At 40.6% G+C, this 20,126-nt stretch overlaps 1 protein-coding gene across 3 annotated transcripts; it reads left to right on the top strand.

The window, feature by feature from the left end:
* Nucleotides 1-9,489: 9,489 nt before the first annotated feature.
* On the top strand, nt 9,490-13,855 carry LOC122015177 (serine carboxypeptidase II-3-like). Of its 3 annotated transcripts, XM_042571932.1 has the most exons (8): nt 9,491-10,087; nt 10,171-10,278; nt 10,421-10,683; nt 10,876-11,136; nt 12,249-12,367; nt 12,471-12,563; nt 13,249-13,354; nt 13,591-13,855. In XM_042571932.1, exons 1-8 carry the CDS (start codon nt 9,715-9,717, stop codon nt 13,735-13,737), a joined length of 1,470 nt encoding a protein of 489 aa, XP_042427866.1. In that variant the 5' UTR covers nt 9,491-9,714; the 3' UTR covers nt 13,738-13,855. The 3 variants fall into 3 exon arrangements, with proteins under 3 accessions (XP_042427867.1, XP_042427868.1, XP_042427866.1); XM_042571933.1 differs by lacking the exon at nt 13,249-13,354 and having other exon boundaries at nt 9,490-10,087; nt 13,591-13,742; XM_042571934.1 differs by lacking the exons at nt 13,249-13,354; nt 13,591-13,855 and adding an exon at nt 12,699-13,228 and having other exon boundaries at nt 9,490-10,087.
* Nucleotides 13,856-20,126: the final 6,271 nt, after the last annotated feature.

A 20,126-nucleotide genomic window follows, 5' to 3' on the forward strand; every position in this document is an offset into this window, starting at 1 on the left:
AAAAAGTTTTCGATCCTTGATTTCCAAAGATCGAAGCTTGTAGATGTGTACGGTGGAGCCACCCTTGTGTCAAATCCAAGTCCATCTTGGAATTGCATCTTGAAGTTGAGCTTCTTGAATTCTTTGACTTTGATAATTGCTTCAACTTCTTCACCCTCTAGCTCTTCTTGTTATGTTTGCCCCTTCCGGCGATGATTCTGGTGAAGAGCGACCTCGCTCTGATACCAATTGTTGGAACCAAATATGAAGCTAGAGGAGGGGGTGAATAGCTCGTCGCGTGCTAGGTGCTCGTCGTTGCTTGTTTCTTTGATGATGCGCAGCGGAAATACAAGAAACAACTACAATAATGCTAACAAATGGATTTTACTTGGTATCCACCTCACAAGAGGTGACTAGTCCAAGGATCCACGCACACACACACACCTCCACTAATAAACACTCCTTTTCGGTAACTACCGAAGGCGGAGAAGCCCTACAAGACTCTCAATACAAGAAGAAAGAAAAGGGCTGTAAACAACAAGCAAAAGCTTACAAGAAGTGCAGTAAAAGCCCTAACCCTAACTTCTCTTCTTCGCCTCTTGACTTGGACAAAAACTTCCAAGAATCTTGAAGATCTGGCGTGGAGAGCTCTATGGAGAAGATGTGGAGTCGCCTGAGATGAATCGTATGAGTTCTGGAAGATCTGCTGAAGGAATCGAACGCCTGCAGCAAAATACGACGCCAACGGTCGGATCCCGATCGATTGGATTGCTCCCAATCGATCGGGGAGGCTTTGGATCGATCAACCGATTGATCCAGAGTGCCTCTGTGCTCTGGGAATTTGCCTGGATCGATCGGCTGATCGATCCAGGTCTTATCGCGACAAAACACAGCTTCCCAATCGATCCACTGATTGATTGGGACCTCTGGATCGATCAGCTGATCGATCCAGAGGCGTTCTGTGCGCTCTGCGACTTGCCCACTCGAGGCTTGTCGCGGGGACCTTCCCAATCGATCGTTTGATCGATCCAACTGCTGGTTTTTGTCCAAAACCAAGTCCCAAGCCCCCAAACCAACATCCGGTCAATCCATGACCTGTTGGTTCATCATGCCTAGCATCCGGTCACCCTTGACCTGCTAGGACTCCCTCGCCAAGTGTCTGGTCAATCCCTTTGACCCACTTGGACTTTTCTTCATCATGCCAAGTATCCGGTCACTCCTTTGACCTACTTGGACTTTCACCAGACGTCTGGTCAACCTTGACCCATCTGGATTTCCCCGTGCCTGGCTTCACTCACCAGGACTTCCCTTCTGCCTAGCTTCACTCACTAGGACTTCTCTTTTGCTTGGCTTCACTCACCAGGTCTTTCACCTAGCTTCACTCACTAGGATTTTCACCTGGCTTTACTCACCAGGATTTTCTTCTGCCTGGCTTCACTCACCAGGACTTTCACCTAGCTTCACTCACTAGGATTTCCTTCACCTGGCTTCACTCACCAGGATTTTCTTTCTGCCTGGCTTCACTCACCAGGACTTTCAAACTGCCTAGCTTCACTCACTAGGTCTTTCACCTGGCTTCACTCACCAGGATTTTCCTTCTGCCTAATATCCCAGTTAGGACTTCCTAGTCAAGTATCTGGTCAACCTTGACCTACTTGACTCTTCTTCAATCAACCTGATCAGACCCTGATCAGAGGGGAATTGCACCAACCAATCTCCCCAAATGAACAACTGCACATGCACTTGTTCATATCATGAAAGTCTTGTATTGTCAAACATCGAAACCCAAACCAAGACTCAAGCTTGGTCAACCAGGTCAACCTTGACCTGAGGGATATTGCACCAACAAGGGGATCTTCTCCCCTTTGGGAGAAAGGAAGATTTGGGCGATTCCTCTCATTCTTGGGTGGATTTCTAGCCGATCCAAGGGAAGATCTTCACCGATTCGACTCCGGGAGCGTGGATTGGATCCGAAGACCGTCTTCATCATAGATAAGCCTTCTTTCTTTCCTTTTCTTGGATTGGGATCAAGAATGCTTGTAATCTTTATGTTTTCAGATTTCTTTCTTCGATTGATGGAGTAGTTTATCTTCGTTCTAGGATGGAGGGAGTATTTGTAAGGATTTCTTGATGTAAACTCTTATGGATTTGCCAATTTCCTATTTCTATGATTTTGCCCTGTTTGTATCAATTAAATCTTGGATGTATTGTTGTGATTTGGACCTAATTCACATTCTTGGTTGATTGTTTGAATGTCTTGTGGATCTTGTAGAGATTATCTCTCGCTCGATTTTTCGAGGGAAGCACGCAAAAGGTGCAAGCCCGTGTAAGGACGTTTGAGGGATGAGCTTTAGGGGGGAAATAGGACAATTCAAGAGGGTAGGATAGATTTATGCATTAATCTTTATATCTTATGGGTTGAGAGGTAATGATTTCTATGTTGATTTTCCGAGGGATCTTCTTGACAGGAACATGCCCGTGTAAGGACAACATAGGCTCATATCTAATTGATCGCATTTAGGTATAGATTTCAGTCCTAGGCCGGTTGTCTATTGCAAGAGAGAATCGACAACCTTCTACAAATGGTGGACGATTGAGAAATAAGATTTGGTAGATCATTTACATTGAAGAACCTTACAAAGAAATCAAAACTCCTAGAACATCCCTTATCATTGTCCTTATTCTTGTTTCATATTCTTTTATTCCTTTGTTTACCTTTCATAGTTATACTTAGACTTTGTCAATCCATTGATTTGTTGTCTAGCTAATTCGCGTTGAGATATTCTTAGTGCTTATTCCAGTCCCTATGGATACGATAATCTTTTATATTACTTGTAATATTTCCGTACACTTGCGGAGGTCAACAATAATATTGATATGTTTTAGATTTTTTTTTTGGTTATAAATGTTAGTTATTATTCATTTGTAATTTGAGAAAAGAAGAACGAAGAACGGAAGAAGGCGCACGAAGCTCCCGAAGCATGACTATTAGTATTTTATTTTATGCTTTAGATGCTTTGAGTAATTTGTTATTTGGATTATGAGTTGTTGAACCAAACTAGTTCTTGTTTTGATGTGTAAATATGATGTGTGTTGAGTTGACATATTTGAATGTTGATATGGGATATGTAGTTTTTGTTGTTTTTTGGATGTGTAGTTTTGTTTGTTTGGATGTGTATAAATATGATGTTGGGATGTGTATAAATATGATGTGTGTTGAGTTGACATATTTGAATGTTGATAGGATGTGTAGTTTTTGTTATTTTTTGGATGATGTGTTTTGTTTGTTTGGATATGTGTATAAATATGATGTGTAATAATGTATTTGATATGTAAATAGGATAAAGAAAATAAAAATGTAGAGAATTTTTGATTTTTTATTTTGGGACAAAATTTCGGACGAATTAGGGTTCGTCTCAAATTTGGGACGAATTAGGGTTCGTCTCAAATTTGAGACGAATTTGGATTTGTCCCTAATTAGGGACGAATTCAAGTTCATCTCGAATTTGGGACGAACCTTGGGATGAATTTTGGGACGAATTTGGGTTCGTCCCAAAATCCCACACTGAATTACCCATGTTCATATCAAATTAGGGATGAATTGATTCGTCCCAAATTTGGGACAAACCAAAATTCGTCTCTAATTTGGGATGAATTTGGGTTCGTCCCAAAATTCGTCTCCAATTTGGGACGAATTTGAGTTCGTCCCAAAATTCAGGTTTACCTTTCAATTCCCAAAGTTCGTCCTAAATTAGGGACGAATTTTGATTTGTCCCGAATTTGGGACGAATCTAGTTCGTCCCGAATTCAGGACAAACTAGATTCGTCCCTAATTCGAGATGAACCTTGAGAATTCGAGTAAACCTAGATTTTGGGACGAACTAAAATTCGTCCCAAATTCGGGACGAACCATAATTTGTCCCTAATTTAGGACGAAAAACTATTTTCGTCCCAAATTTAAAGACACTATATGGTGTATATTTGCAACAAATTTTGTGACAAAAATTATAGTTCGTCGCAAAATTTGGGACGAATTATTTTTTTTCGTTGCAAAATTTGGCAACGACGGATTTGGGGCGATTTTTTTTTGTCGTAAATTTTGTCACAAAAAATTTTGTGATGAAATTTTTTAGGAAATTCGTCCCTAAAATCCTTTTTTTTTTGTAGTGACCGGATGGTTATTAATCCAATGTAGATGAAAGCTCATTAAGAATCTCCTTCGGTGAAGGCGGAGAAGCCTCTTACACATAGTGATAGCTCAGACTATTACTAGGAAATGAATACTCAAGTTGTTACATTTTTTCTAGGTCTAGGGGTCTTTTTATAGCCCTTGGAAAAATTTATCCGCAGGCTGAAGGTGCCTTCCATAGGGCTGGAAGGCGCCTCCAGGGAGGCGCCAGTAGATAAAATTTTATCTATTGTAACGACTCGAACCAGCCTGGTCGCAGATGCCTTCCATAGCCATGGAAAGCGCCTTCGATGCGTAAGGAAGGCGCCTTCCATGCACAGTGAATGCTTCAGCTTCTTTTTCTTTTCCTCTCGCTCTTCCGCGTGGATGATTTCGGCCAACTGAAATAAGGCTCACCCGAACCCAATTTTGACCTTCTTCTCAAGTGTCCTACCTCCCTGGCTTCTCGTCCCTCGGACCGCCATGCGCGTCCTTCTCGTCCACCGGTGTACTCTTCCGCAGCACCTCGTCCTTCAGATGCACCGAGCCCATCGGCTCTTTCTCGTGTCATTCTTCTCACTAGTTGCATCTTTCATTCAACTTCCTGTGCTCCTAAGCTCCTACACACTTAGACACAAGAATCAAAACATAACAGGACCTAACCTAACTTGGTTGATCACACCAAAAATAGCCTTGGGGTTCCAACATAAGGTGCCCGAAAAGAAGATAGAAAAGAGCCCTTATGAGTTGTGGAATGGAAGACAATCATCCTATAAATATTTACGAATATGGGGGTGTCTTGCCAAAGTGTTGGTGCCTAATTCGAAAAGGATTAAGATAGGACTAAAGACTATTGATTGCATATTTATTGGATATGCACAGAACAACAGTGCGTATCGATTTTTTGTGTATGAGTTACAAATACAAATGATACACAAGAACTCGATAATAGAATCGAGAAATATCTTGTTCTTTAAGCATGTGTTTCCGTATAAGAGGATGCTAGCTCCTTAAAGCGGACATATGAAACACAGGGATGATGATGATGATGATGATGAGGAACCAGTGGAGGTTGAGCTTAGACGGAGCAAAAGAGCTTGGGTAGAAAAATCCTATGGATCAGATTTTATCACTTTTATGTTAGAAAGTGAGCCCCGAAGTTACTCAGAAGCTGTAGGCTCTTCTGATGGACCTCACTGGAGAGAGGCAATTGCATCTGAAATAGACTCTATCTTACAAAATCACACTTGGAAACTTGTGGATCTTCCTCTTGGAAGCAAACCACTAGGTTGCAAGTGGATCTTCAAGAAAAAAATGAAGTCAGATGGAACAATTGATAAGTATAAGACCAGATTGGAAATCAAAGAATAACGATAACGAGAAGGCCTCAATTACTTTGATATGTATTCTCCGGTGTCGAGAATAACTTCTATTAGAGTATTGTTGGCTATTGTCGCTCTATGGAATCTCGAAATACATCAGATGAATGTAAAGACTGCCTTTCTAAACGGGGATTTAGAAAAGAAAATCTACATGGAGCAACCTGAGGGGTTTTTTTGTGCCAGGATAGAAAAATAAGGTATGTAGATTGGTGAAGTCATTATATGGCTTAAAACAAGCACAAAAGTAGTGACATGAGAAATTTGATAATGTCATGAAGGAATATGAATTTAAAATTAATGAATATGATAAATGTGTCTGCATGAAAGTCACAGAGAATGACTACGTCATCTTGTGCCTATATGTAGATGACATACTTATCATTGGGAGTAATGATAAAATAATCAAATCCACTAAAGATATGTTGAACTGAAGATTTGACATGAAAGATATGAGTCTAGCTGATGTAATTCTAGGAATCAAAATTCTTAGAACAACAGGACTTGTTCTTAGTCCAGTTCAATTACGTGGACAAGATTCTTGAGAAATTCACTAAGGGTGATACTGCGTTGGCATGAATGCCGATAGATATGAGTCAACATCTATCGATAAATCGAGGTGAAATATCTCTCAGATAAAGTACTCTCGAGTGATTGAAAGTTTGATGTACTTGATGAGTTGTACACGACCAGACTTGACCTACGCAGTAAGTAAACTGAGTAGATACACGAGTAATCCCAGTGTTGAGCACTGGAAAGGGATACAAGAGTACTGAGGTACTTGAGATATACTTGTGAATATGGACTACACTATATGAGATAACCTGCTATGATCGAAGGATACAACGATGTGAGTTGGATACTGACATAAAAGACTCTATGTCTATGAGTGGATATGCATTCACTCTTGGAGGTGCAGCCATATCCTGAAAATCTTTTAAGTAAACCGTAATAAACAGATCCACGATGGATTTTGAGTTTGTAGCTCTTGATAAATGTAGTGAAGATGCCGAATAACTACGATAATTCTTAGAAGAAATTCTAAGATGGCCAAAATCGGTGCCAGCAATTTGCATACATTGCGATAGTCTATCGACAATTGGTCAGGTACAGAGCCATCTGTATAATGGTAAGTCTAGGCATATACGTCGTAGACATAATACCATGAGATAACTACTCTCAACGGGAGTTATCACGGTTGACTATGTGAAGTCAAAAGATAACCTAGTGGATCCGCTAACCAAAGGGTTAAATCGAGAGTTAGTTACGAGCTCATCATGAGGAATGTGCTTGATGCCATTGTGAGCGATCAGTGCAGAGGACACCCAACTTATGTTGATTCGAGATCCCAAGAACTAGATTCAAAGGAACAACTAATTTGCACTGATTAGACACATTATGGGGGAACACCCCAATGAATCAGTGAAGGATGGAGGTTAAGCACACAACTTTTAATGATCAAGAAAAGTAGATGACTACTCTCGAGGGATCACCTATGTGAGAAAGAAGTGCGGACACTTCGAAGAAAATTGGAGGCACAATGCTTAGAGTTTCTCACAGAACTAGGCGTGTTCATGGCTAAGAACGAACACACTCATGAGAACTAAGTTGTATTAGGAAGAGGCCTGGGTGAGATATGTCAATGCTTACACAAACGGCAGAACAGTTCAAGGACATCATATTTACTGTCAGCCAGTAAGCAAACAGATTTGCACAAGGGAAGGTTCAGAGGATCAAGCCTACCTATCCTATACTGGACTCAACTCCATTCATGTGGGGGATTGTTAGATATAAGTAATGTGAATGGAGAAGAGGTGGAATAGGAAAGAGACTTCATTGTGAATGAGACTTTAGTCCCACATTAGAAGTTTGATGGCATATTGGTTGGTTTATATTGATTCACATGCATTGAGGATGTGAACAAATGCATGGGGAGAGACTCTCTCTCATGCGTGGGTGAGCAGGAGGGGGAGGGGTGCAAATCCAGGGGTCGGATTGCACGGAACCATGTTGACTCATGTGCGGGCATGACCTGCGCGCGCCGAATGCCGGACCGGTCGAGGCAAAATTTGCCAAAGTGGAACAACCAATATTTTGCCATGTACACCTTTTTGCTGCTTGTGTAATGGATGCATTAAAGTAAGATTAATGCAGAAGCAAAATAGCAGAGCGAAACGCTGGCGTTTCATAGCTCGGCAAGTAATGGTCATTAATCGACCATCAACGCTGCCGTTGATCTGAGTTCCTATATAAGGAGGCTGTGATCATAAGTTTACACACATAAAAAAGTTGCAGAAGCTCTCCACCTGCGTTTCCTCTTCCTCTATCGTGCAACTCCTGCTCGACGGAGTGTCCGTGATAGCAGTCGGGTACCACTCAGTTCATCGTGACCACCAGTGTTTGGTGGAATCATGGTTAACCGTTGTGTCCTAGGAAACAGAGCACCCGAGTAAACCTCGAAGCACTGCCGGAGGTGGGGTGAATATGTTTCAAGGAAACTGTATTAATCGCAGGCCTCAGTCAGCTCGCTTGGTCTCTAGGTCCACTTGTCGGTCGGTCTCCTCGTCCGCCCGGTCGGCCTCTTCGTCTGCCCGGTCAGCCTCTCCGCTCGCCCGCTTGGCCGACACCAGCTTGCTCGGCCTGCCTATTCGCCCGATCGACCTCTTACTCAGTCTGTCTATTAGCTCGACCGACCTCTTCGCTCGACCAACACCAGCTCACTCGGCCTGCTTGTTCGCCCGATCGACCTCTTACTCGGCCTGTCTGTTAGCCCGACCGACCTTTTCCCTCGGCTTGCCTGTTCGCCCGACCGACCTCTCGCTCGACTTGTCTGTTAGCCCGACCAGCCTCTCGCTCGGCCTGTCTGCTCTCCCGGTCGGCTCTCTGTCTGGCCGAACTTGCTCGGCCTTACTGCCAGGTCGACCAATCTACTGCTTGCCCGCCCGATCATTAAGTCCACTCGGACTTTGCTGCTCAGACTCGGAGCTCGATCTGCATTCAGCAATTAGCAAAAACCAACCCCTGCTGGCAGCCTGATATTATCAGTTCAGGTCATTTCAACATATAAGTGAATTTAATTCGGTACATTTAAATTTAGCTAATATCCCCGTAAATCTATTTTTTTTTTCAAATAGTCTCGTTTTAAGATCATGATATTAGTTTAAGATTTTGGTACCAAACTATTAATAGAAAGTTTAATTAGGTCACAGGCTTTCCAAATATGCAATAAATTTAAAATTTTGATGATAAACAGAAATGACACAATCGACGGGAAGAAGTGACAAAAGTTTTAGAGTGAACTGGGGAAAATTAATAGTAAATTAGGAAAAATTTCTATATAGTAATAAATAATGTTTGTATGTAATTAAGATCAATCAAATAAAAAATATGAGATTAATAATATTTTTTTATAGTTCATATTCACACATACGCATTTACTAATTAATCTTCATCTAATTTGTTCTAACTTCAAACCATTGTTTATGGACCAACATTACATGTGGTTGGTCACTGATTCCATGTCCCTTTCAAGGCTCTATTTGCCTTGATTAGGAGCTGTGGTATATATAACTTGATCGATGGAGAATTTTGAATATGATGTCTAAGCTTTTGTCATATCTTTGCATTTTTAGATTTTTTTTTAGTTCGATAAGTGTAGATAAAGTTTACCTTATAAACTATCTATCTCGTTGAAGCCTTTTAATTTTTTTTTTATCATTGTCAATAATAATCTCTCTTTCATGATGGAAATACAGTCCAAAGCCGTTTTGAATTTTAATAGTGGAACGAACAATGACATGATCCATCTTGAAATTTCTGATTGGCCCTCGGCAATGGTACAGTAATACATCTATCTTAATTTGCTAGACTCGAGTCTTACAACAGATAAATTTTTGATCAATGGATAATTCGTTTATATCCTGTAGAAAATTTTCATAGAGAATTAATTGTTCGTATGTAGGTTGAACACCCGCTGCCAACTTAAAAAAACAAATAAAATCCAAAAACAGTTGGCTTGCCTCGTTCCATAATACAACGACAAGGGTCAAACATATCATTCCCAGACGAAGCAAACAGATCATTCTCCGCCGGCTCCAACAACAATCAATCAGTTACTCCATAATTATCCGATTGTTCATCCTATAAATAAGATGCCATTCAATTCCATTCCTCATTCCCAATCAAACAATGAAGCCAAGTTTCAGCTGTCTCTGCTTCTTCTTCCTCCTCTGTTTATTACAATGCGGAGCTTCTGGTACAAGGCAGCAGGGAGATGCTTTGAACAAGTTCTACTTTAACAACAGAGCAGGGAGGTCTTCTTCTTCATGGCCTAGCAGTCTCCTTTTGGTATCCAACCTGGAGTCGAAGGTCTACGACAATAGCAGGCTGAAAGAGGGCGACAAGGTCGTTCGGCTGCCTGGGCAACCGGCCGACGTGCATTTCGATCAGTACGCGGGGTATGTCACCGTCGACAAACCCAACGGTCGGGCTCTGTTTTACTACTTCGCCGAGGCTGCCGAGAACAGCGGGTCGAAGCCTCTTGTGCTCTGGCTCAATGGAGGTATGAAATTAGTAGAAAATGAATCGATCGATCTGAGTTGCTTTTCGATAGAGTGGTGATTGCAGTGGCATGAGTGGGTGCAGGGCCGGGTTGTTCGTCGCTGGGGTACGGCGCCATGGAGGAGCTCGGGCCGTTTCGAGTGATGAGCGATGGCAAGACTCTGTACAGGAATCCCTACGCTTGGAACGAAGGTTAGGATCGTCTGTCATCATCATCGTATATTTATACATATATAAATGTTATTTCCTAAAGTTTAGGTAGTAGAGTAAAAAAAGCTTTCTGCTTTGTCATTACTCATTACCCCGAACGACTGACGTGCATCGTCCAATGCAGTGGCGAACGTCTTGTTCCTCGAGAGCCCCGCCGGCGTCGGCTTCTCCTACTCCAACACCACGTCGGACTACGCCAAGAGCGGCGACCGTAGGACGGCGATCGATGCGCTGATTTTCCTCGTCAACTGGTTCGAGCGGTTCCCGGAGTATAAGGGGAGGGACTTCTTCATCACCGGCGAGAGCTACGCCGGGCACTACGTCCCCCAGCTCGCCCATGCCATACTCCATCATAAAGATCGCCTCATCAACCTCAAAGGCGTCGCGGTAAGACATGGATCCCGAAATCAAACAGTCCGATCGATCCCCACTCATTTTGATTGTTTATTAAATCGGGAAGGATCGATCCCCTCCGATGCTTCATCGAAAGTTCCCATTTCGATTGCAAATTAATTTGGGAAAGATCGATCTCCTCTAGCTCTCAACCGAAAGATCTCATTTTGCTTTCGAATGCCCTAGATCGGGAACGCAGTGATCAACGAGGAGACGGATAGGAAGGGGCTGTTCGACTACTTCTGGACGCACGCGTTGATTGCCGACGAGACCATCGTCTCGATTCACAAGTTCTGCAATTTCTCGCTGGATACACAGCAGCAGCCTCCGGAGTGCGACCGAGCGGTCGACGAGGCAAGCCGTGTCTTCGACGAAGTGAACATCTACAACATATACGCGCCGCTGTGCTTCTCGGCGGGCGTGACGCCGACTCCAAAGTTGCCTTCGGTTTGTCTCTTGCAAGCATCTTTATATTTATCCTCATTTTCATGGTATTTTCAGAGTCAATTAAGATGGATCGATTCAACCTGTTAACTCAAGAATCGGAGTTCATTGCATTCTTGTTTGATCACTACAAGGAGTAAGTTAAATTAGGAAAAATTATATTGGATTTAGAGGGTAATCTGACTCAAACTGTTAACTTCTAGTCTTCTACCATGTAGACTTGTATCCCTTCTTGATCCCATTTAGAAATGGAATAACAACTAACTTGATGCAACCCCTCATATGAAAAAAATTGCATGAAGGGCAGACTCTGGATCGAGCATGATCGAGATTAAAAAGAGATTTGCACTGGAAACTTGTTCCCTTTCAAGCCCCCTCCACCAAATTCATTTGAATGTTAATCACTAACATTACATAGTTTTCATTCAAATCATTTTATGGTTCTCAGTCACTGGATAAGGTTAAATTGCACTAAGGGAGACCTATATGCTGCATGATCGATCGAACAGGACTTCATCTCAGCCATTCTAGACGTGAGCGAGCGAAATTATAAGTCCCCCTAGATCATGTGGTGCAGAGGCTCCCCTTTCATGCAAAAACGACCTGCAAGAGCCAAGGCTTGCACACTAGCTTTGCTTTCCTTCAGAGGCTCCCTTTTTTTACAGAATTATTTTTATTCAAATCATTTTATGATTTCTCAGTTACTGAAAGTAATTAAATTGCACAAATGGAGAAGGGAGACTTATGCTTTACATGATTAGTTGAGCAGGATTTGATCACCGCCACTCAACATTCGAGTGAGCGAGATGATTAATTCCCCTTGATCATGCGTTTCAAAAGCTCCTCCTCCACTTGCGAGAGCTGGAACTTGGATATTATTTTTGTTCACCTTAGGAGGCTTCTTCTTGTCACCAAACTCATTCAAAATTTTTTCCCAATCATATCAATTGTGAATGAATAATAGGGATATGGTCTGTAGCCAAGTTAATTGTAAAAAATCATAGAACTAACAGATTCGATCTTGTTCTATTTTTCAAAATATGGAGATCCCTTCTTGCCTACCAATTGTTATGTCTATATCCTGAAATGATTTTTTTTTTCAAATTATGATACAGATTGAGAATTTTGATCCTTGTACTTCTAATTACGTGGAGGCATACCTTAATAATCCTGCGGTACAGAAAGCTCTACATGCCAATGTGACAAAGCTCAACTACACCTGGTCTGGTTGTAGGTATATACATATCTCATATAAGCTGCCCTTTGATAATTTTTTTTTCTTTTAAACAAAATAATGAAAATTCAGCTCATTTATTTATATTTTTGTCTCGATGCAGCCAAGTGATACCAAGTTGGTCGGATCAACCTTCCACAATGTTGCCAATTATTCACGAATTGTTATCCAATGGGATTAGGGTTTTGAAGTACAGGTAAAACAAATTATTGCCTCATCGTTACATTATATAACTAATCTAGGAGATGAATTAAAGAGATAAAATTTAAGTGAAAATCCTCTTCACCGCCACCTATGTCTTGATCATATGAACGCTTTTTTTTTCCCTCGGGGCGATGTAGTGGTTGAGACATGGGGTGTTGCTGCATTATGTCATGGGGTCAAAACTCAGCGCGTCTGAGCATGCCTTGACTATACTATACTAATGGCTAGTAGTCATCTATAATCTACCTCCTCCGTGTTAGCCTAGGGTTGAGTTGGCGGGGGCGTTGGGGGCGAGTGAATCACCTTTTGCCATATCATATGAAAACATTTTTTTGCTGTTAAAGCAAGCAGAGATTTTCATCAGATTATATGGAGTATCAACTTTACGTTTTAATACTATTCCTATAGGTAGGTGCATAAATTTTGTAGTCCTTATATACATTGTGTAAGTACAATAATAGATATTGATATATCAATTTTTCATTTCGAGCCCCATTGATTTAGTAGTTGTAGGTGTGCAAGTATAATAACTTTAAGATCTCTGCTTAACTTATGTCATACAATAAAGATAGTGTTTATTAGATCACGAGTGAAGTGTTTTTCGATCAAATTTTTTCCCTAAGTAAGCTTTGGCTTGGTTCATCGTCATATATATATCCATGCTTGCAATTGTGCAGTGGTGACTTTGATGGAAGAGTTCCTGTTACTTCCACAAGATACTCCCTCAATAAGCTAAAGCTTAAAGTGAAAGCTTCATGGAGAGCTTGGATGCTTAACAGTGAGGTAGACAACTATCTTGTTTTAAATCCTTACATAATAATACATACATATATTTTGTATTTAATTATCCTCGAATCCACCACTGATAGATAAAGAATTGAAACTGTTTACATTGATGATGAAGTAAGTTATTCTCCTCTGATACTTGTGTGTGCCAAAACTCTCTTCATTGCTCAAACGATGACGGCGACTTCTAGACCGACATTAATTTTGAAATGGTTTTTATTATGAATATGTAGGTCGGGGGATACACTGTAGTGTATGATCACAATTTGACATTTGCCACTGTTCGAGGAGCCGGGCATGAGGTTCCAAGTTATCAGCCAGCTCGAGCTCTGGAGATGATCAAGAGTTTTTTTCAAGGGCTGCATCTCCCGGTTGTTTAAGGGTTTCAACAGAGAATCAATCTAATTGTTGTTGTTGTTGTTGTTCATTGTGATCTCAATAGTTGAATGAAATCTAATCTATGCTTTTTTTAAATATTATCTCTGGCTCAAGTTATCATGATTTGACTTCAATTAATAATTTAGAAATTTCTTATTAAGTGGTTTAATTTTATATAAATTTATCATTAACAGAATTAAGATGGCGTGATAGGTTAATAATAAATGATTAGGCCAGCATTCTCCTTGTTTACATCCAGCATTCTTCATGTGTGGAACTCCACGGGTCATCTGAGATGGTTAGTGGTGACATGTTTGTTACAAGAGGTCGGGGAGTCGAACTGCAGGACTGTCGGGGCCTAAATCCTTGGACCCCGTATAACTCACCCCACCATCACTTGCCTTCTCGTCTACCATGATTTACCTCCCTCGTGATGACCTGGGGTCGGGTGCGGGGGGAGCGCTAAGGACGAGTGATTTCGTCTTTTACCACATCCTTCAGGTGTGGAACCCGATTATCTTGGAATTTGGAAGACAAACACTAAACATAATACGTGGGCAGTCTTGTCCTTTTTTTTCTTGGTTGTGTTGTGGTAAATCGATAAATGCCAGAATATGATTAGCTAGAAAATGAATATAAAATATTCCATTTAATATATGCCATCTTAATTAATACATGCTAGCTAAAAATTAATATAAAATATTTCATTTTATCTGATTCTAATCATTTAGCATTAAATATTTGATTTTATTTTTCTTGGACAACATAATAAAAGTTAGTTTTCTTTTGCATTCTCCTTATTTACTTTTCTATTACACAACATTCAATTTGACTTCACTCACAGAAATCGGGAAATGATTTATTCCCACTAAGAAGAACATGTAAGCAATCCTTTTACAAAATGTTAACCGAAATTTTTAACGCAACATAATTATAAATAAGCCACCATTGTTTACTGAATTTCCTTATCCTTAGGCAAAGAGTTCATAAGAATTAATTCATATCTTATAAACTAGGTTTTATTTGGAATTGAGGGATGAAGAAACACTACTTCTGAGTTTGTTTAACTTATTTTAAATTTTATGCTCAATTTTAATGTAAAGAAATTTCATTCTAATCTCTGTCCAGTGCCTTGGCAATTTCCTTAACTTGATCCATGGTTACAACTGGGAGACAGAGAGATTCAGGATATTGAGGAAACTCATGAGGGTGACACACCTAACCTCGACTGCAAGGCCTTGCTGGCGTCGTCACCCAAAGTAAACGCCTCACAATTCTCTCCTTCCCGGAGCATGCAGATCTGCATTTTTTAGTCGGCTATCACTTAGGTGTGCGTGCTCCTGCTTGTTGTATACTGACCTCTTGCACCATTGAACTGCCATGTGGTATTCCTCCATGCTTCTCCTAATTTGCTCGTCAAAAGTGCCCTAGCATGTATCCTGCGCCGCCATCTCCAACAGCTCCACCCGCACGTTGGCCACCTTGTCGTAGGCCAGCATCGACCACATCTTGTTCTTTCTCGCATCCAACCCACCGACCATGAACACCTTCCCTGACCCGTAGTGGGGCTAGCATTAGCGCATCTGCTAGGCACTAGGTGCCAGAGAGTAGGTAGTAGATGTGGACCTCGCCGGTGGGGTGAAGGGCGGACTTGTCCCATCTGCTAACCACCACCAGATCCCACCCAAGGACCGTGTTGAGGGGTGACTCATATTTGGATAAAGGTTAATATGAGGGATGTTATGAAAGAAAAATCTGTTAAGATTTTTCTTAATAAAATTCTATTAAGATTTTTAAATTTTAATAAGGTCTTTTGGGACTCCAAATCATGAAATTTGGGGTGTTACATGGGTCTAGCATTATTTATAAGGATTATTGTAAGCGTATTATACGACAACAAACACAAAAATCATTAGATGTGATTCTCTTTTGTAGAGAGAATTCTAATAAAGCTTCGGCCATTTTTATGGAGTAGGCACGTCGCCGAACCACGATAACTTTTCTTCTTTCTCTTCTTCTTCTCCTTCCTCGTGTTTGCTTTTCTTTTGTGCGTCTTTGTCTTGTTGTTCCGCGCAATCTCTTTTCTCTCTTCCTCTTCTTCTGCGGTTTAGAGGTTGAGAGGTGTTGCCCCCTTCTTTGCGCAACAATTGGTATCAGAGCTACAGGTTTTTGACGGATTTCTTCAACATGCCAGGGACAACTTATGCAAATTTTGATATAGTGAAGTTTGACGGAATCGGAAACTTTGGATTATGGCAAAGAAGGGTCAAGGACTTATTGGTGCAACAAGGTTTGGTGAAGACGCTAGGAGAAAGAAAACCAGAAAGCATGGAGAGATCAGATTGGGAAGAACTTCAGGCAAAGGCAGTAGCAACAATCATGTTTTGTCTTACGAATGACGTGATGTACCATGTCATGGACGACGAGTCACCGGTGGCAGTTCGACAAAAATTGGAAAGTCGGTACGTGTCAAAGTCATTGACAGAAAAGCTGTATTTAAAGCAGAAATTATTCGGGCTGAAGATGACAGAAGGAACTGATCTGAGCCAACACATCAACGTATTCAACCAGATTATAAGTGATCTGAAGTAGGTTGATGTGAAGATCGAAGACGAAGACAAGACGCTGATGTTGATAGGGACTACAGTTGTAAGTGGAATCGCCTCGATGGGGTCTAAATTAGATAGTACGGTCTTGTGGCATATGTGGCTAGGGCATATGGGTGAACGTGGGATGCTAGAACTTCACAAGAGAGGTTTGTTGAAGGGTGTCAAGACGTGCAAGCTTGAATTATGTAAATTTTGTGTTCTTGGGAAGCATAGCAAAGTGCAATTTAAGATGGCAACAAACAAGATGGAGGGGATTCTGGATTACGTACATACAGATCACTGGGGACCAGCCAGTGTAGCATCACGTGGAGGACACTTGTATTTTGTGAGTTTTACTGATGATTTCTCATGAAAGGTCTGGGTATACTTTATGCGACACAAGTTAAAACTTTTGCAAAGTTTAAACTATGGAAAACTGAAGTGGAGAACCAAACCGGAAAGAAGATCAAATGCCTTAGGTCAGCTAATGGAACTGAGTACACAGATTCAAAATTTCATGAATTTTGTGAGCAACATGGGATAATGAGGAATTTCTCAGTTCGCAGGACATCTCAGTAGAATGGGGTAGCGGAAAGATTGAACATGACAATCATTGAGAATGCAAGATGTCTCAGGCTGAATGTAGGGCTTGCAAAGAATTTCTGGGCTGAAGCGGTTAACATGGCATGTTATCTCATTAATGGATCACCAAGGGCAGCACTAGAAGGCAAAGTATCAGAGGAAGTATGGATAGGGAATCAAGTAGATTACTCTCATCTTCGAGTTTCTGGATGTCCAGCCTATATGCACATATCTAGTGAGGAAAGATCAAAGCTGGATGCGAAGTCAAAGCAGTGCATTTTTCTGAGGTGATCCTGTCTGAGAAGCTTGACAAGACGGAAGCTGGGAGAAAACCTCACCATTGACGAAGATTAATACCTGTGGACTACCGATCTGAGAAACCCAAAGTGGATCTGAGGGAATGAACTCACCGAACGCCCTCCTCGTACCAAGATCCAAAGACGAAGGGAAGGCTCCAGTGAAAAATGCCAAGATCTGGAACTCCGATGACTTCCTGCGCACAAGAGAACCGCCAACACTATCGTCAGTGACCTAAGACCGGGGTGGGAATCCCTGGCTAGGCCCTCCGACGCTCAAGTTAGTGATCTCTCTTAGTGTGGAAGAAGGAAAACGAAGATGAACAGTAATTAGGGTTTACAATGTGGGTTGTGAGTGTGAGCATGAGCGTGAGCATACCTGGCCAACGGAGAGGATTCCCCTTTTTATACCACTTCATATATCCTCCGTAGTCATGAAGTGGACCTCGGTTTGTTAGAGTTGGTTATGAGATGACGTAAGCCACGTATTTACAGAAAATAGTTTTAAGGAATCTTCTTTGTACCCCAGTTGCACCCTCTTTGCCGTCTAGTACCTGTAGAAGAGTCTAGAAACATTCTTCCCGCCAAATTAGTCAACCTGTTATACAATTACATGAAGCAGATATTTTCATCAGCTATTCATAAATATCCTTAAAATGTTTGTTCTCATCCTGTCCTATAAATTATATTTTATCACCTCTGCCTGCTTATCCTATCTTCCCTATGTTGTGGACAACCCGATATTATACTATGTTTTGTATCGGTTGGGATTGAACCTAGGTTTCGTACAGGCAGGTTATTATTTTTGTTTAACACATGTCCTCATCATCCGATAATATGTTATAAATCCTGCACGGTCTTGTATCTATCTTTTCTTTAAGGTATTATCCCGGCCGATATTAGCCTATTATTTCTTTAAGGTATTATCCCGGCCGATATTAGCTTATCTTTTCTTAAGGTATATCCCAGCCAATATTGGTCTATCTTTCTCGAGGTATATCCCGGACGATTTTAGCCTATATTTTATTAGGCATGTTATGTTGACCGATATGGACCTATATTTTATTAGGCCTGTTATCCCGGCCTATATAGGTCTATATTTTATTGAGTGTGTTGTCCCGGCCGATATTGACCTATATTTTATTAAGAGTATTATCTCGTCCGGTATTGCCCTGTATTTTCTTAATAATATTATCCCGACCGATATGGACCTATATTTTATTAGGCCTGTTATCCCGACCGATATTCATGCTTGCTTAATTCTGCTATCTCCTTTTCCCCTTTTTACCAGGGACCTACTAAACCTAACCCATATCATGGGGTATGAAAAAGGAGTTAAAGGCTTCAGGCTTTGGGATCCTAAGGCAAACAAGGTGGTGATCAGCAGAGATGTGGTGTTTGACGAGAAAGCTATGTTACAGCGTACTCAGGAAGAAGGAAACGAAACGCCACAAAGCAACATGAAGAAAGATATTGTGCAGGTGGAGCTAGACTCATGACTCTGATGATTCTAGCTCAGAGCACTTGGAGCATCACACTTTGGCTTGGTTCATCATCATATATATCCATGCTTGCAATTGTGCAGTGGTGACTTTGATGGAAGAGTTCCTGTTACTGCCTCAAGATACTCCCTCAATAAGCTAAAGCTTAAAGTGAAAGCTTCATGGAGAGCTTGGATGCTTAACAGTGAGGTAGACAACTATCTTGTTTTAAATCTTTTCGTAATAATACATACATATATTTTGTATTTAATTATCCTTGAATCCACCATTGATAGATAAAGAATTGAAAGTGTTTACATTGATGATGAAGAAAGTTATCCTCCTCTACTTGCGTGTGCCAAAACTCTCTTCATTGCTCGAACGATGATGACGACTGCTAGACCGACATTAATTTCGATTGTTTTTATTGTGAATATGTTGGTTGGGGGATACACTGTAGTGTATGATCACAATTTGACATTTGTCACTGTTCGAGGAGCTGGACATGAGGATCCAAGTTATCAGCCAGCTCGAGCTCTGGAGATGATCAAAAGTTTTTTCAAGGCCTGCATCTCGCGGCTGCTTAAGGGTTTTAACAGAGAACCAATATATTTGTTGTTGTTAATTGTTGTTGTTGTTAATTGTGATAACAATAGTTGAATGAAATCTAATCTATGCTTTTTTAAAATATTATCTTTGGCTCAAATTAATCATGATTTGACTTCAATTAATAATTTAGAAATTTCTTATAAGTGGTTTAATTTTATGTTATTTTATCATTAACTGAATTAAGATGGTGTGATAGGTTAATAATAAGTGTTTACATCTAGCATTCTTTAGGTGTGGAAGCCAACTATCTTGGATTGCGTAAGATAAACAGAAAACATAATCTATGGGTAGTCTCCTTTTTTTTCCTTGTTTTTTTTTTCGTTGTTACGTTGTGGTAAATATTTGATTTCATCTTTCTTACACAACATAATAAAAGTTAGTTTTCTTTTGCATTCTCCTTATTTACTTTTCTATTACACAACATTCAATTTGACTTCACTCACAGAAATCTAGAAATGATTTATTCCTCTAAGAAGAACATGTAAGCAATCCTTGTACAAACTGTTAACCGAAATTTGTAACGCAGCATCATTATAAGCAAGCCACCATTGTTTACTGAATTTCCTTATCCTTAGGCAAAGAGTTCATAAGAATTAATTCATATATTATAAACTAGGTTTTATTTGGAATTGAGGGATGAAGAAACACTACTTCTTCTGAGTTTGTTTAACTTATCTTGAATTTTTATGCTCAATTTTATGTCAAGAAATTTCATCCTAATCTCTGTTCTGTGCCTTAGAAAATTCCTTAACTTGATCCATGGTTACAACTGGGAGACACGGAGACATTCAAGATATTGAGGAAACTCAAAGGTCGACTGCCGGCTCAAGTCTAA

This window comes from Zingiber officinale, chromosome 8B, assembly GCF_018446385.1.
Source record: "Zingiber officinale cultivar Zhangliang chromosome 8B, Zo_v1.1, whole genome shotgun sequence".
In the NCBI taxonomy this organism is placed as follows: Eukaryota; Viridiplantae; Streptophyta; class Magnoliopsida; order Zingiberales; family Zingiberaceae; genus Zingiber; species Zingiber officinale.

What these genes read in the sequence shown, in the direction of transcription:
- LOC122015177 (XM_042571932.1), top strand. Translation starts at nt 9,715, where the DNA reads ATGAAGCCAAGTTTCAGCTGTCTCTGCTTCTTCTTCCTCCTCTGTTTA. An exon ending in TGTGCTCTGGCTCAATGGAG is followed by an intron (nt 10,088 to 10,170) that starts GTATGAAATTAG and finishes GAGTGGGTGCAG; the next exon opens with GGCCGGGTTGTTCGTCGCTG. An exon ending in TCAACCTCAAAGGCGTCGCG is followed by an intron (nt 10,684 to 10,875) that starts GTAAGACATGGA and finishes CGAATGCCCTAG; the next exon opens with ATCGGGAACGCAGTGATCAA.